Source organism: Hydra vulgaris, chromosome 15 (assembly GCF_038396675.1).
Source record: "Hydra vulgaris chromosome 15, alternate assembly HydraT2T_AEP".
In the NCBI taxonomy this organism is placed as follows: domain Eukaryota; kingdom Metazoa; phylum Cnidaria; class Hydrozoa; order Anthoathecata; family Hydridae; genus Hydra; species Hydra vulgaris.
In genome coordinates, this window is record NC_088934.1 from 22,702,141 (window position 1) to 22,717,500 (window position 15,360).

At 26.3% G+C, this 15,360-nt stretch overlaps 1 protein-coding gene across 1 annotated transcript; it reads right to left on the reverse strand.

The window, feature by feature from the left end:
* Positions 1-2,584: 2,584 nt before the first annotated feature.
* On the reverse strand, positions 2,585-14,890 carry LOC136072115 (inositol monophosphatase 1-like). Its single transcript, XM_065820475.1, has 8 exons — positions 14,702-14,890; positions 14,478-14,611; positions 8,980-9,084; positions 6,748-6,793; positions 4,687-4,798; positions 3,077-3,188; positions 2,835-2,986; positions 2,585-2,750 (listed from the first exon to the last, which is right to left on the reverse strand). The coding sequence occupies exons 1-8, from the start codon at positions 14,798-14,800 to the stop codon at positions 2,638-2,640; spliced, it is 873 nt and encodes a 290-aa protein (XP_065676547.1). The 5' UTR covers positions 14,801-14,890; the 3' UTR covers positions 2,585-2,637.
* Between the last annotated feature and the right edge of the window lie 470 nt (positions 14,891-15,360).

Below are 15,360 nucleotides of genomic sequence, written 5' to 3' on the forward strand. Positions count from 1 at the left end.
CACAGTAAACGCACCATCACTCAACTGTTTTAAATGAAGTCTTTGATAGGACAGTTTATTCATGCTTTTCAATTTGGCTGGCGTAGCTATAATTGCAAATGTTATCAGAAAAGAGGGGTACTTGTCAGCCTTCTCCATATATAATTAGAATATGCATTTTAGATAAACTCTTACCACGAACTGTTTTTATTGTACATGATTTCAATAAATTTGTAAATAATAATTATTGATGACTGAATAAAGAAAAAATAAATAAAAAATAAAATAAAGACTCCAGGACCGCGGGCTTAAAAACAATAAATCTTATGAATTTTTTTCTTTTTGCAGATTATAATTCAACAAACATGTTTAGAGCGCCTGGACACCAGAAAACCGGAAAAATAGAGAAATAAAGTCGGAGTCCGATTTTGGGACTCCGGATTCCTGATTTTACTTGTTATGAACCAAGAAACTGTATCTCAAAACTAAAACTAAAAAAAAATCATTTTTAGTTAATATTTTCTAATTTTTGAGACCGGTTTAAGTCTTAAAAGTTAGAAAATATAAACTCATTTATAGAAATAAAAATAATAACTCCAACCCTCCTGTTTAATAATACCCCATATTAAATATGTAGTAACAAGTATAATGTTCATATAAAAAAATGATAGTTCAAAGCAAAGTTTGAATAGTCATATCTTTGAAACCATTTGGAATTAGATGATAAAAATTTTGGAATGTTCATAACTTATTAAAATCTTTGAGTGGTGTAAAAATCAGCAAAATCTGAGACTTAGGGTTGTATTTTTATAAGAAAAATTAGATGTTTTCAAATGGAATTGCCCTATACGAAATTTTAACACGTTAACTTTTTAGCGGTTCTTGACAAGACGGTCTTCTTCGAGTCCCCGCGTTCTTCTATTTTTTAACATTGATCACGTAAATTTTTATCCTTTTTTCGTATTTTATAACGGATTTTTTTTGTTTTTGTATTTCATTTATTTTGCTGTTTAACAAAAATAATCAACATACATATATACAAGAAAGAAAAATGTCCATAAAACCAAGAAGATAGTAAAATCTTGTCAACAAGCACTTTATATATACAATATAAAGTACAAACTTTTCTTATTACCATGATCTTTATAAATTAAAGAATTAAACGGACAGGGGCTCAATCAAGATGAAGATGACAATATGTCATTGAAATTTTTATAGAATATAGATATATTAATAACCCTAATGCGCTGATCAATAAATCAAATAAAGATGAAGAGTAGAATCAAATAACTTCAGACTTACTCAAGCACAAATGATTCTCAAACTTTAAAATTTTCTTTTTTAATTTGAAACTTGAATGAACTTAATGACTTTGTCAAGCATCTACATTCTTTTTGATAGATATTCCATATATTTGGACCTCGATATGCAATGCTATATTCAGTATATTTATTAAAGTTTTGAGTTTATATGTGTTACTTATATTTGCTCTTAAATAATAGTTTTCATTTCTATTTATTTCAAACTTATCTTTAAGGTTTTCAGAAGAGAGATTATTGTTGAATCGATACATAAAAATTAAATGCTGATATTTATTTTAAAAATATCCATCATTTTCATATCACTCATTATAGGTTTAGCGTGTTCACACTTATTTTTAGAGTAAATGATTCTGCACGTATGTTTTTGTAAGCTATAAATTTTTTTAAGCTTTGATGGTTGAGTACTTGCCCATGATATATTTACATAACTGATGAAGCAATGAATTAGTTTGAAACTTAGTTTATTGATATACGACTATCTATAAAAACAAAGGAGAGAACTTTGAACAAATGAAACTCAGAATATTGTGTAATTTTTATTACATTTTTGCTCACGTCCAACCGCTGAGAAAATGTTACCACTTAACATAGATCTGTTTGGTGAAACTAAAAACACTTTAGCAAACAACAAAATTTAGGAATGTGAAAGTTGGGACAAAGAACTGAGAGATCTCATCAATCCCACACATCTCCTAACTTTTTTTTTTTTTAAAGGTATAAAAAGATATTTTAGATTATTCAAATTTTTATCGTGCTAAAAACACTTGCCGTAACTATGCAGAAAATTTCAACTTGATTTCTTTTTTTTTTTTTTGCGCAATGTAAAAAATTAGATATCTGCAGAAAAATTTTGGCGCTTAGCTTTAAATTCTTGGAAAGTCTTATACTGAACCCTATCTCGCTTATAACAATGCAGTCATTTTCTTCACTGTTACAAATTATTGAGTATTAAAACATATTTATTCACTTATTGTCTTATAGAATTTAAGCAAAAATTGCGATACATTTCTTGTTAAATTTCAAACGCGTTGGCGCTAATAATTCTAAATGTTTGTTCCTCTAAAAATTTGACTATGTATATATGCATGCATGTTTGTATGTATGTGTGTACATGTTTTTATGTATTTATGTATGAATGTATGTATATATGCATGCATGCATGTATGAATGTATGTATGTATGTATGTATGTATGTATGTATGTATGTATGTATGTATGTATGTATGTATGTATGTATGCATGCATGTTTTCTTTGTATTTCCAAAAAAAAAAAACCCTGTATGTATGATATATAAATAAGCATTTAACAAAAAACGCGGGAACATTTTATTGGAGATTACTCATCATCACGACGCGTAGGAATTTGAGTTAAAGTAGGTACAATCTCCTCAATGATGTTTTTACATGCGGCTGAGATTATTGTACGACCCATGAGATCAAAATCGCAACCTGTAATAAAAAAGTTTGTTTTTACGCTAGAGCCGTTTAAAATAATTTTATCATATAAAATATCGTGTAAAAGAATTTACTAGCCTAACGTTGTAGTATTGAAACCTCCCGCCTCTTCTACCATCAAATTACTAGCTGCCATATCCCAGCAATGAGGACCCCACTCAAAATATAAGTCCAATGAACTGCACGCAACCATACACATATTTAACGCGGCTGAGCCAGTGCTTCGCATACTACAAAATTTAAAGAGTTTAATTTAAACAAAATTAAAATAAAAAATAATAATTTTTCATAACGAAGTAATTGTGTATATATGAACTTACCCTCGAACCTGATGTTTTTGCATGATATCCAATAAATTTCTGCTTTTTAAAGCCAAAACATCACTATCTCTGTCTGCTCCCCATTCAAATGCAATTAATGAGTTTGACAAAGCTAAATTTTTTAATGTATTTAATAATATGTAATACAATGCATATGTTAATGACAATAATCCAACAATTTCTATTTTTGCAGCATATTAATTTGCTTTCAAATTCATTTGCGTATTGATTAATTTATTACGTCAAATTGCGAATCAAATCATGTTTCAAATCAAATATTAATACAAATGTCATGTATATTTATTAATTAATTAATTTATTTTATTATTATTTATTAACGAATGTTTATAGGAATAAGTAACTCAGTATATAAAAAACTGCTTTCCATTAACGTCCTGTAATAAAATAACATTATAATAACAAAATAAAGATAAAACAAAATAAATGCTTAAAATTTGATAAAACACTGATATATAAAGGTAAGGTTAAAATTGTTAAAACATTTGTAACAAAACACAGCCCTAGGCATTAGAAAAATAGAGGTAGATTAAGTAATTATTTCTATGTTTTATAGTAAAAGCTATGTCACAAATTTTTTATGCCGACTATAACAGATTAAGGTCGGCAATAATTTGCCGACCTTAATCTGTTAGAGGTCGGCAAAAAAAAAATTTGTTACAAAGCTTTTACTATAAAACATAGAAATAAAGTCGGCGATTTTTTGCCGACCTTAAACACTTCTAGGTCAGCAGTTAGGTTGGCATTGCCATATGCCGACCCTAATTCCGAGGGTGAGAACATTATGTTGAAATGTTTTATCTCTAAAGCAAAATAAATAGATGTCGTAAATTTTGATGAATAAGTGACACTAATTAGGCTAAAAACTAAACTTTATGACCACTCTGGAATTTTAATTTTATTTATAATGGCCACTTCAAAAACATCATATTGTTAATTTGTAAAGCAAAGACTACGTATTATTGATTCGTAAAGAAAATATAAAATTTATTAGAAAATATAAATTTTCAAAAGTAAATAGAAATTTTCAATTTTTATGACGAATAATTCAAAATTATTACTCATTATAAATATTGAAATTGTTAATTATGACTTCTGAAACCTTTTTGAAATTTGTTTTTGTAATTTCTTAAATTTGTGCTCATTTGTCCAAAAATTGAGACCCAAAAGTAATATTAGCATAAAAAAAATTATAAATTCTTTATTACTTTGTAATTGCAAAATATTAAATTGTAGGTGGTTTCTGAATTAATAACGGATGTGTTAGTTAGAGAATTAGCAGTAGTTGGCACCGAATAAAAATGGTATTATTAAGTTAGGGTTGACATTCTTCATAGAAAATAATCAGCTAATACAACAAAACTTAAAATTTAAGTTTTATGTTGTATAATATACATAGATACATACATACATACATACATACGTACATACATACATACACACACACAATGAGCACACCATTTCTGTTTTTGTTATAACTATCTAGATTACAACTGTCACACACACACACACAAATATAAATCTTAAAACATAAAATATGAGTTGTTTTAAATTCCAAAGTTTAACAAAAAAGCATAAGTAAAAAAACGTACAACTAGGAGGATTTACTATTTTTAGTCTTTGTCCATTTAGGTAAGCACCTTCGTTTTTCACTGCCACATAGAGGTCATTAAGAATTGGTGCATAAACTACGCCAACTTCACTCTAATGTTAAAAATATACAAGAAAAAAATTTATTTTTTTTTAATGCATTTTTGATTAAATATTTTAATAAAGTTTTAATCAACTATTTTCAGAAAAAAGATTATTATGAAATTACTATCATACAAACATAGCCTATTATATTAAATAATATATTAAATGATAATGTAAGTTTATTTCACACCAACCTTTTCTATACTTTTTCATTATATATATCCTAGCTGTCCAGACCGGTAAAATACTGGCATTTATCAAACTGACTATTTCTATACTTATCCACGCGGATCATTTCTATAATTATTCCTTATTTACTTTTATGTAAATGGTAGAAAAATAATTCATTTAAAAAAATTGTTTTAAAGAGCAAAAAAAAATTCACATGCGCACCTTTTCTGCGTATGTAAAACTTAAAAGAGATTTACAAAATGGTTTGTTTTTCTCCTGAACGCAATCTTCGATAGCTCAGTAATTTACTGCCCTATCATCAGTGTTGTTTCGGAAGGTTCAAATCCTTCCCTAAGCGTAATAAATTTTTAAATTTTTTTAATCTTGCCGCATATATTTATTGCAAAAAAGTAAATATTGCAAAAAAATTTCTAATTAATAAAATAAAATTTTAAAGTTTTCTCATATTATAAATAGGAGCCATTGATTTTGAAAGTGGCATTTATGATAACAATTTGAAAGTGGCATATAATGATAACAATGATTACACTAAATTATTTATGCTAATAAAAATTAAAATATCCTGAGACAACAGCACAACATACAAGTTTATTTGACAACATACAAATAATTCTTTTCGAAAGTTGGCAACAATATTTTTAAACATGCTAAAACACAAACCTTTAAAAATCTCTGTTTAAAAACAAAGTGACTTATGCCACTTTCAAAATAAACGGCTCATATATTACACATGATTGTTCCATATACCACCTGCAAACTCAACATATGCTAAAGATGTTTACACTTATAGACGTTTGTATGTAACGCTATGCAAATGACAGAACTAAGTAAATGAAGTAATTTTAGCAAACAGAAAAAAAATCTTAAACCAAAGTTTCAAATTTTCCACTTGGATGAGACCATATAATTCATGTTTTTTGAATCTTGACAACTTTTTTTAATAAAATAGCATACAAAAATTAATTAAAATACAAAAATTCAAAACAAAACAGTTTAAGCAAAAAAGACTTGCAATTAAAGAAAAGTTTCCTTATATTACAAACATCCTGTATATGTTTAAAAAATCAAAAAAGATTTCAAAAAAAGAAAAAAGGTGCTAAAGGTAGGATTTCAACCACATCGATGCACTTCAAAAATGCTGCAAGCTAACCACTTTGGCCACGTAGGCATGTTGTCTGACAAAAATTTTGAAAAACAAAAGACTTTATAAAACAGCTAATTAGCTTTTTTAAAAATTCTTTTCCTTTTCATTTTTGCTTGTTATAGTGTATAAAATCTTTATATGTTATGTATATAATATCTATAAAACTTCAAAAGTGTTTTACTTTGTATTTAAAAAAAAAATTTGGAGGACTTGAACCATGACGCTTTGCATCAAAAGCGCCGCAAACTAACCGCTTCGTGAGGCATACTGTTTGAGAAAGGTTTTAACACTAATTAATAGACAAAAAATTTTTTATAATGACAAATAAATTAAGGGGGGGAGGGGAATGGGGGTGGCTTAAATCACCATATTTGTATATTTTTATGCTTCTTATTATTTAATTAATCAGTGTGGTTAAAGTGATTAAAAAATTTTTTTTTTTTTAAACAAATATTTTCAAAAATTTATTCCACTAATTTAGAATTATTTTTGATAATATTTGAATAAAGCATATAAAATATATAGAACTAAATATATTTTTTTAGTATTTAAACTCTGAAAAATACATTAATTATGAATATAATGTTACATTTGATTAAAAGAAAATCTAATTTTGTTTTACCTTTTTGTTTATTACTAGACCAATAGAAACAGCAACATATGGATTTCTGAATGTAAAAGTACATATATCTTAATATTTTTGCTATCTCAATGTATTAGGGTGGTGCTCAATATTTATATATATATATATATATCTATATTATATATATAAATATATATATATCTATATTATACATATATATATATATATATATATATATATATATATATATATATATATATATATATATATATATGTATGTATATATATATATATATATATATATATATATATATATATATATATATATATATATATATATATATATATATTTGCAATGTACAACTAGGGGAAAGGGGGTTCAAAATTCTGTATTTTTTGTTTATTTTTAATTAATTTTTTTAGAAAAGTTCAATGAATAATTCAGTTTTTACTTTTTTTGTGTGGTTGACCTTCTACTTTAATTTTTAACATTTTAAAAATAATAAAAAACTTAAAAACTAGAAATCTTTACAGCATGTTCTTTGTGTGTAAAGTTATGCAACTTTATGTTAAAATTTATGCAATTTAAGTTTTGATTGGATAACTTAGAATTAAAATGAATGAAAGTTGCGTTTAAACAAAAATAAGTCTTATCTAGTGTAAAAAATTGTTTTGATTTACTTTGTTATTATTTTTGTAAACTGAATTTAGATACCCATTAAAATAAAAATATATTGCAACAAGAAGTAACAAACTAATAAATTAATAAATTATAAACTATTAAACAAATAAATCAAAATTATAAAACTTCTTTAGAAATCTCCCAGTAATTGACAAATTTTATCATACAAAGCCTTTACTCAGGGTTGATTTTGTACTTGTCTTTAATAAGCCAACAATAAATTATCTTTTGGAAATCTTCATTAAATACGTTTAAAATAAGTTTACTGCTCAGTAGTTGCAGAAGCAGTTCGTTTATATGCATCAAAAAACTTAGGTGATTGTATTATCCTTGCAAATAGTTTACCAAAATTTAGCTATATTTCTTAGACAGAAAATAAAAAAGTATTATGGGTTTGGAAAAAGATACAACGATGGAATAACTTCTGTATTACGTTTTTGCAATTTATAAAACAATTACAAATAACATTGAACTTGAGCGTCAGCGTGGCACTCATTGCAATAGGCTTTGGAAATATAGCCGATTACAAAAGTTCCTTGTAGTAATATTCTTAAATATCGAAACAATTGTGAAATCAAGATTCAGGTAATTTAGAAATATTTCGGGAAATGTCTCATTGTTAAAAAATTTTAAAATATAAAATACAGTTGGAACCAGTGACAGAAACAACTGAGACAGAGCGGGCTAAAAAAAAAAAGAACTGTAAGCTATACATTAGGCGTCAAAGAGATATTATATCTTAGCTTGTTTCAAATTACAAGGCAGCCCATTTACTTGCAAATGTCAATAAACATATTAAAAAAGAGAAAGATATGTTAACTGTCAAAAAAAATTGATGAATGGGATGTTTTTTTTTAATTATAATCAAAAATAGTAGATCATTGCAGCAAAGATTCACTTTATTTAAAATCACAATTGTTACTAAAAAATATTTAAAAAATGCTGTCTTATGTCTACAGAGGAATAAGCTAATAATTTAAAGTCCACAATCACCTTAGATGATTTTTTTTCAAATGTTGAGCTGCTCCAAAAAGAACTAAGTGTCTTACTACAAAGCACTGCGGAAGAGTAGTTTAACTAGGAAGTTTACACCTCCTTCCTTACCAATGTTGCTTATCTGGTTATAGCTAACATTAAATCTCAGACCTCTTGATTTTGAGAAAGAACTGAAATCACTGTACCACAGTTGTAATATAGTTATTTTGCATTTTCACTAGTAATTGTTACAAACTGTTCCTTATATGGAGTAATTTCATATAACGTATAATAATAATAACGTATTTTATTGATAAAATGAAAAGAAAAATATTTACCACGGATCCTACTTTGATAATAATAATGACTTCATTTAATTTAACAATTGATTGTTTTTTCAAAATATTCACTTTTATTGAAATTGAAGTAGAAGGCCAAATATGTATAATGAAAAAAGAGTATTAAGCAATTCAAATCAGCATAAAAAATTAATTACGAAAAAAAGCTTAAACTACACAAAATCTAAAAAAAGTTAATTTTGGACCCCTCCTCCCCCCTAGTATAATTTTTGATTTTTTATTTACAAGTTTTTACTACTAAAATGTATAAAATACCTGTGAACAAAATTAGTTGTACCATCTATAGGATCAACAATCCAAGTAGGTTCTAATGACAATTCAGAAGACTCACCATTGCTAACAGATTCTTCCCCAATAAATCTAAAATTAAACATGTAGTTAAAAAAATGTATAAAGAAATAAAATTTATAAAAGAAATACAAATAGTTACTACAGCTTTTACAACTTTTACAATTCTTTTATCATCTGAATGAATTTAACATGTCAGTTGAGCTTTAGAAAAAAAACATTTTTATTATATTCTACGAAATTTTAATATTTGTACTAAATATTGTAATGTTAGTTATTATTCAACTTGAACTAAAATCTATTTATTATTTTATTTATTTATTAATATTAGTTATTATTTAACAGATTAAACTGGAAATAAAAAGTTAACTAGTTTTAGCAAACTAAAAAATTAGTTGATTAATTTTTATTAGACTAAAAAACTTCTAATTTTAATTATGCTAAATAGTCTAGTAATTTTAATGACAGTTTCAATTAGGTTAGTTTTTGTTCACAACACTGCTGTTGTATTTTAAGGTATACGAATTGCAATTTCCTCATTTTAATGATTATGATTTTTAAATTGCGACAAACACGGAGTTTTGCAATGCAGTTATGGAAATGTTACTATTTGCATGTTAAAATGATTGACATGTGTTGCTATTTACTTTCTTCATATAGTGTAATAGAAAAAGTGTTTATTTTATTATTCTCTCCAACTAAAGTATTCAAAATTAATAGCCAATATTCTTCTTTATTTCCAGTAACCATGGTGAGAAAGGGCTTCATGATGCCATTGTTTTTATCTTGTTAAAAAGACTGCGCTTTTTAGTTGCAGATGATCTGATATAATCTTTTCTCTCTATTGCTAACAAGGGCTTGTAGGGGTTGGTGTATTTTAACTCTAATACAAATTTTCTTCTTTAAACAAGATATAAACTTGTATGATAATATAATATATACACCTGCTTGGCAGGCAAACTTGAATCTCTTTTTTTCACTATAAAAACTCCATTTTTTTCAATAAAAACTAAAATAACTTTGCCAAAAGTTATTATCTCTTTTTTTATATATTAAAATTCAATCATGTAGGCTGTATTCTGTTACAGTGATATGCTCTTTTATTTATTATAGTTAAAACTTTTCCCCTAATTTATTTTTTCATTGTTCATCTAGTTAGCAACTAAAGACTTCAAGTCTTTAGTTAGCAGTTTTCTTTATTGTCTATATTATTATATAGCTAACTTGGTAACTAATGGTAACTCAAGCTGTTGTTGTAGTGGTAGAGCATTTATTAGCTTGAAGTACAGAGAACTAAACATGCCCTTGGTAGTACTGCTCTATAGTTGTTACATTAAACTTAAAGAAGTAAATCATATATAGAAAGTATATAAAAGTAAGTATTCTTTAATATTAGCAGCCCCCTTAACCTAAATGATCAACTAATAAAGTATTAAAAAAACTCTTTATTTAAGAGTTACCTACAACCTTGGTTACCTCCAATGATGTTGAAACTTGTAATTTTAACTTGCAATAGTGCTAATGGAAAATAGTTTTCAGTACTGATATGATCTACCCTTGTGCTAATAATACGAAAACCTTTCGTTGCTCAAAAGCTACACCAAACTACATTATAAAAATTCAAGAAAACTTATGTTCAGAACTGCAAAAGTTGTTCAAGTTGGTATCTTTTTATTTTTTACCTAGACTTAAAAAGTGAAGCAAAGGAGACCAAGATCAAAACCTAACAAGAAAGTTGTTTCAGAGTATGAGAAATTTATAAAGAACTGGGACAAGTCTACACAAAGAAACCTATAAAAGAACTGGGGCAACTGTACACATAGGGGAACTCAAAGACACTAAAAATTCAAAAACAATTCTAAATTTAATTAAGTGGATATTCATAAAAGCCAGCAAACTTAATGGTAAATGCTTAGTCAGAATTAAAGCAATAGTTTTATTTTTATTTTACTTTTTAACTTTTTTTATGAAAGTAATAAACCATAAAAATGCAACCACAAACATTGCTCAAATTATTGCAGTCTATTTTTAAGAGTTAGCAAGAGATTAAAAAACAAATGTAAAAAAAGTTTTTGAAGTACATTTAAAAACAATACATACATACATACATACATACATACATACATACATACATACATACATACATACATACATACATACATACATACATACAAACATACACATTAGGGTGGTTCAGATTAAGATGGAAATTTTTTTCAAACTAGAATGGAAGCTTATAAGGTCTGCAGACCCTTTTATATATTTTATATGTAAGATTTTTTTTTTTTAATTTCAAAAAAGTTTAAGGGTGGCACACAGCCCCAAAGTACTCTTTTTTAACCCTTTTTTTTGTACCAAAAATGATATGTAAAAATAAAAAGAAGCCTTTTTGGCTCAACAGTACACTATTGATGCTCATAAATAAAATGGTGCAAAAATCAGTTTTTAAAATAGAAAATACCATAGCTAGTTGAACAGTCCAAAATAGTCAAATCCTCTAAAATATATAAAAAAATTAACTAATAAAAATTTTGAACACAGTTTAGCTTTTGAAACAAAAAATCTCTTCTTAATAAAATCTTTAATAAAATGCTTGGTTAGATAAGATAACAGCTCATGTAAAATCAAATCAATTTGAAATAAATACCACAAATGGTAGATTTATTGCTGAAACATTAAATGCTCAATTCACACCAATACTGTATATGATCAGCTTACATATGTAATTAGTCGTCTTAAATATACTGTCTAATTTTTTTAACTTCTGAACTTATCACTTTATCTACAGCTCGAAAAATTGATGATTTAGATAAAACATATTTATATATTTCTTCTTCTGAGATAGCTACAACACTGCTTATGATTGCAGTGTGCTGGTTGACAGAAAGCCCTCCTCCTACATTAATTGGCGCTGTATGCTTTAGAATATCTTTAGGCAGTATTATAATACAGTATTATACTTTTTCTTGGGTATTATCATTTAGCTCACTTTTAACAGAGTAATTGCATTCTGAGCTTAAATAATCAGTGATATCACTTTCTGAGCTATAAGACTTTTCTGTTATGATATATTTTCTGAGGATCCCCTTTTAGATTTTTTTTTGGGCAGATCTCTCAGCAGCCTTTTTCGAGCTAACATCAGAGCCACCTAGATAACCTTGTCTTTTTTTCTTTTGCATTTTTAAAAACACAATGTCCATATATTTAGTTTCTTTTTTTTTTTTCTTTCTAATTTCAGCAATCATAATTTTTATGTCATGTCCTAACTAAAATACCTTTTTAGATTCTATTAAAAATGTCTCTCTATCCTTGATTGCTCTTGGTGTCAATCTGTTTTTAAAGGATTGCAGCTTTTTATATTTCATTATTGGTTCCTCAACTTTTTTCCCAAATTTAATATTAATTAGATAACTGTATAATTTATTTACATTAAGATTTGATAATTAATAAGAACCATAAAACACATTGTATGCTTGGAGTTCTGTATCCTCTAAATTCCTAAAACCTTTGTTTGGATAACAAACTAAGTTCTTGAAAGAAATAGATGGTTTGAACCCTCGTAGGTAAAATAATACTGGATTATTTCTTCAACAATTTTTCAACAAGTTGAAAACTGAATAGATGATAGTGTCTTCCTAGTTTTTTTAACAAAGAATATTTTTTTGCCTCAATTTTTTGTTTTTCCACAAATCTTTGGCATAACTTTTTATTTTGCTTTTTATTTTGTGTAAATGAATTTTAATAACATAAATTTAGATATCTTTTTAATTTCTAAAAACATACTTCATTGAATATTATGCAAGAACCAATAATATATTAAAACACTGCAAATTTAAAGTTACAAAATCAACGCTTTACACATGTTAAAGTTTTGTACAACTTTATTAAAATAGCAGATGTTGAAAATTGAGCGTTGTTAATACATGAATACAATGAAATCACACTGCTGTCATAGAAACAGTGTATAGAAATAATTTGTGTTTGTGTAAAGAAATAATGAAAAACAATGTTAAATTTAAAAAAATCAGTATTTAGTCTTTTTTAACGACTTTTTTATTAGAAATATATATATATATATATATATATATATATATATATATATATATGGAAAAAGTGCCTAATTTTTTAAAATTAGGCACTTTTTCCATATACACATATTCCATATGGTTAGATAAGATAACAGCTCATGTAAAATCAAATCAATTTGAAATAAATACCACAAATGGTAGATTTATTGCTGAAACATTAAATGCTCAATTCACACCAATACTTCTCCAGCTAACAAAGACTTTTATTCCTTTCAGCTCATAGAACTTGGTGTTTTTCAAATATTTGTCAATAGTTGACATCAAAAATAAATTGAAAAAATCTAAATCCATATAAAATAACTGAACCTGACAATGTCTATCCACTAATATTATAATCTTTATTTGACTCTTGCTGAACCTTTCACAATTTTAACATAACTATTAAAAAGATCAATTCTCATGCATAACATAATGCAAATGTCACTCCACTATTTAAAAAAGGTGATAACAGCTAACCAACTAATTAAAAACCAGTTTCTCTTATATATTAATGTAAATGGAGAGCTTAGTAATTGGTGTTCAAGGCAAAACAAAATTTATTATCTAAATTTCAACATGGTTTTGTAAAGAATAAAGCATGTGTTACAATTTTATTAGAATCCAATAACTATGTAACAAAATGCTTAGCAAACAAAAATGCAGATGTGATATATCAGGACTTTCTAAAAGCATTTGACACAATCTCACATTTGTGAGAAAGTTTATAATCCAATCAAGGTTTCAGCCATACCATATGCAAGGTCATTTTATAACCTTCTTAGGCCTGGGCTTTAATATTTTGTAGACCTAAATGAGACTAAGAAAATTTCACTTTTTCTTTTTTTATATATACTTACTAAATACTGGCATATACTTGATAAAGAGTTAATATATGCATAAATTTATAACATATAAAGTGTTATAAATTTAAGCCTAGCTCTGGCTATGAACTCCTGCTAAATCTTATAATTTTGCTAGGCCTGGGTTTGTGAAAAGTTCCATTTTTAGCCAAGTTTGGGGCTGGGGCGCAAGGTCATTTACTATAAGGAGCTGAAAGAAAATAAAACACTTCAGTTTACATTGTAACTATCAAAAACTATTATTAAAACCAAATTATAATCATTTTAATTTCTCAATGATCTTCTTTATCTAAACAAACTTTATTTCAAAGAACGGCAATTTATTTACATGCCATTATATAATTTTTTAATAAAAAAAATTAATAGTTTATTTAAAATCTTGTATATTTAAACTTGTTATCTAAACAATTATAAAAATATTAAAAAATTTGTGCAAATGCAAAATATCTTGATCAATAAATACATTAAACATATAAGTATAACATTCTATAAATTTATGAACAGTTATATTTGCAATATTAAAGTTATAATCAGTTACTTGTGTGATGGAAACTCTGTTTTCAATGAACTAAAAATCAATTTTTCAACCAACTTGTCAGTATCAGTGACTAAATCTGTTGCACAATCTTTTGTAGACACAGTTTTGACTTGATGATAACAGTCTTTAATTATCTAACATATCATTGTCATAACTTTTAACTTTTATTGTATTATTAAAACACTTTTATAACATAGTATATAAATATTTAAATAAAATCTTACATTTCCAGCATTATTAGCGATATTTATAGCTGTAAGAACATAATGAAGACGACAATCTTGTTTTGAGGCTAGCTTTTGAAGACATTCTTGCAAAGACATTTCAATAAATAGAATAACCTGCAATGGCTATTCTGTTTGTATATATTTATAGCTAAGTACTAAAGGGAACCAAAGGAAACAACTGAAAGGATAGCCAGGTAAGCTAGAAATTCTTATGTTTATCAAAAAATAGAAAAAAAAAATTTGTTTCTTGTTTTTTTATGACTACTAATCTAAGTAGAGTTCAGACCACATTTTATTAGTCTCAGTTTCCTTTGGTTATTCGTAGTTCCTTATCTTCTCAGTAATTTATGTAGATTAAATATGCATATATACATATCGTATCTATGTAAATTATATATGCATATATACATATACACAATTACTTGCGGGTTTATTTATATAAATTGCTTTAATTTTGCAAACTTTTCTCCAGACAATTTTTCAGATTAAAAAAAGGACACAATTTTTTATTCTGATTTAATAAAAATCCTTTTTATGTAGATTTTACCTTGCCAAAACCTCAGTCAATGTGTCTGTACTAAAGTCCTCACTGACAACTATGATACAGCATGAATAAAGCAAATATTATTTTGAAATGTTACAGTTAACAAAATTAT

What these genes read in the sequence shown, in the direction of transcription:
- LOC136072115 (XM_065820475.1), bottom strand. Translation starts at nt 14,800, where the DNA reads ATGTCTTTGCAAGAATGTCTTCAAAAGCTAGCCTCAAAACAAGATTGT. An exon ending in ACAACTAATTTTGTTCACAG is followed by an intron (nt 6,794 to 8,979) that starts GTATTTTATACA and finishes TTTTACATTCAG; the next exon opens with AAATCCATATGTTGCTGTTT. An exon ending in CAAAAACATCAGGTTCGAGG is followed by an intron (nt 2,987 to 3,076) that starts GTAAGTTCATAT and finishes TAAATTTTGTAG; the next exon opens with TATGCGAAGCACTGGCTCAG.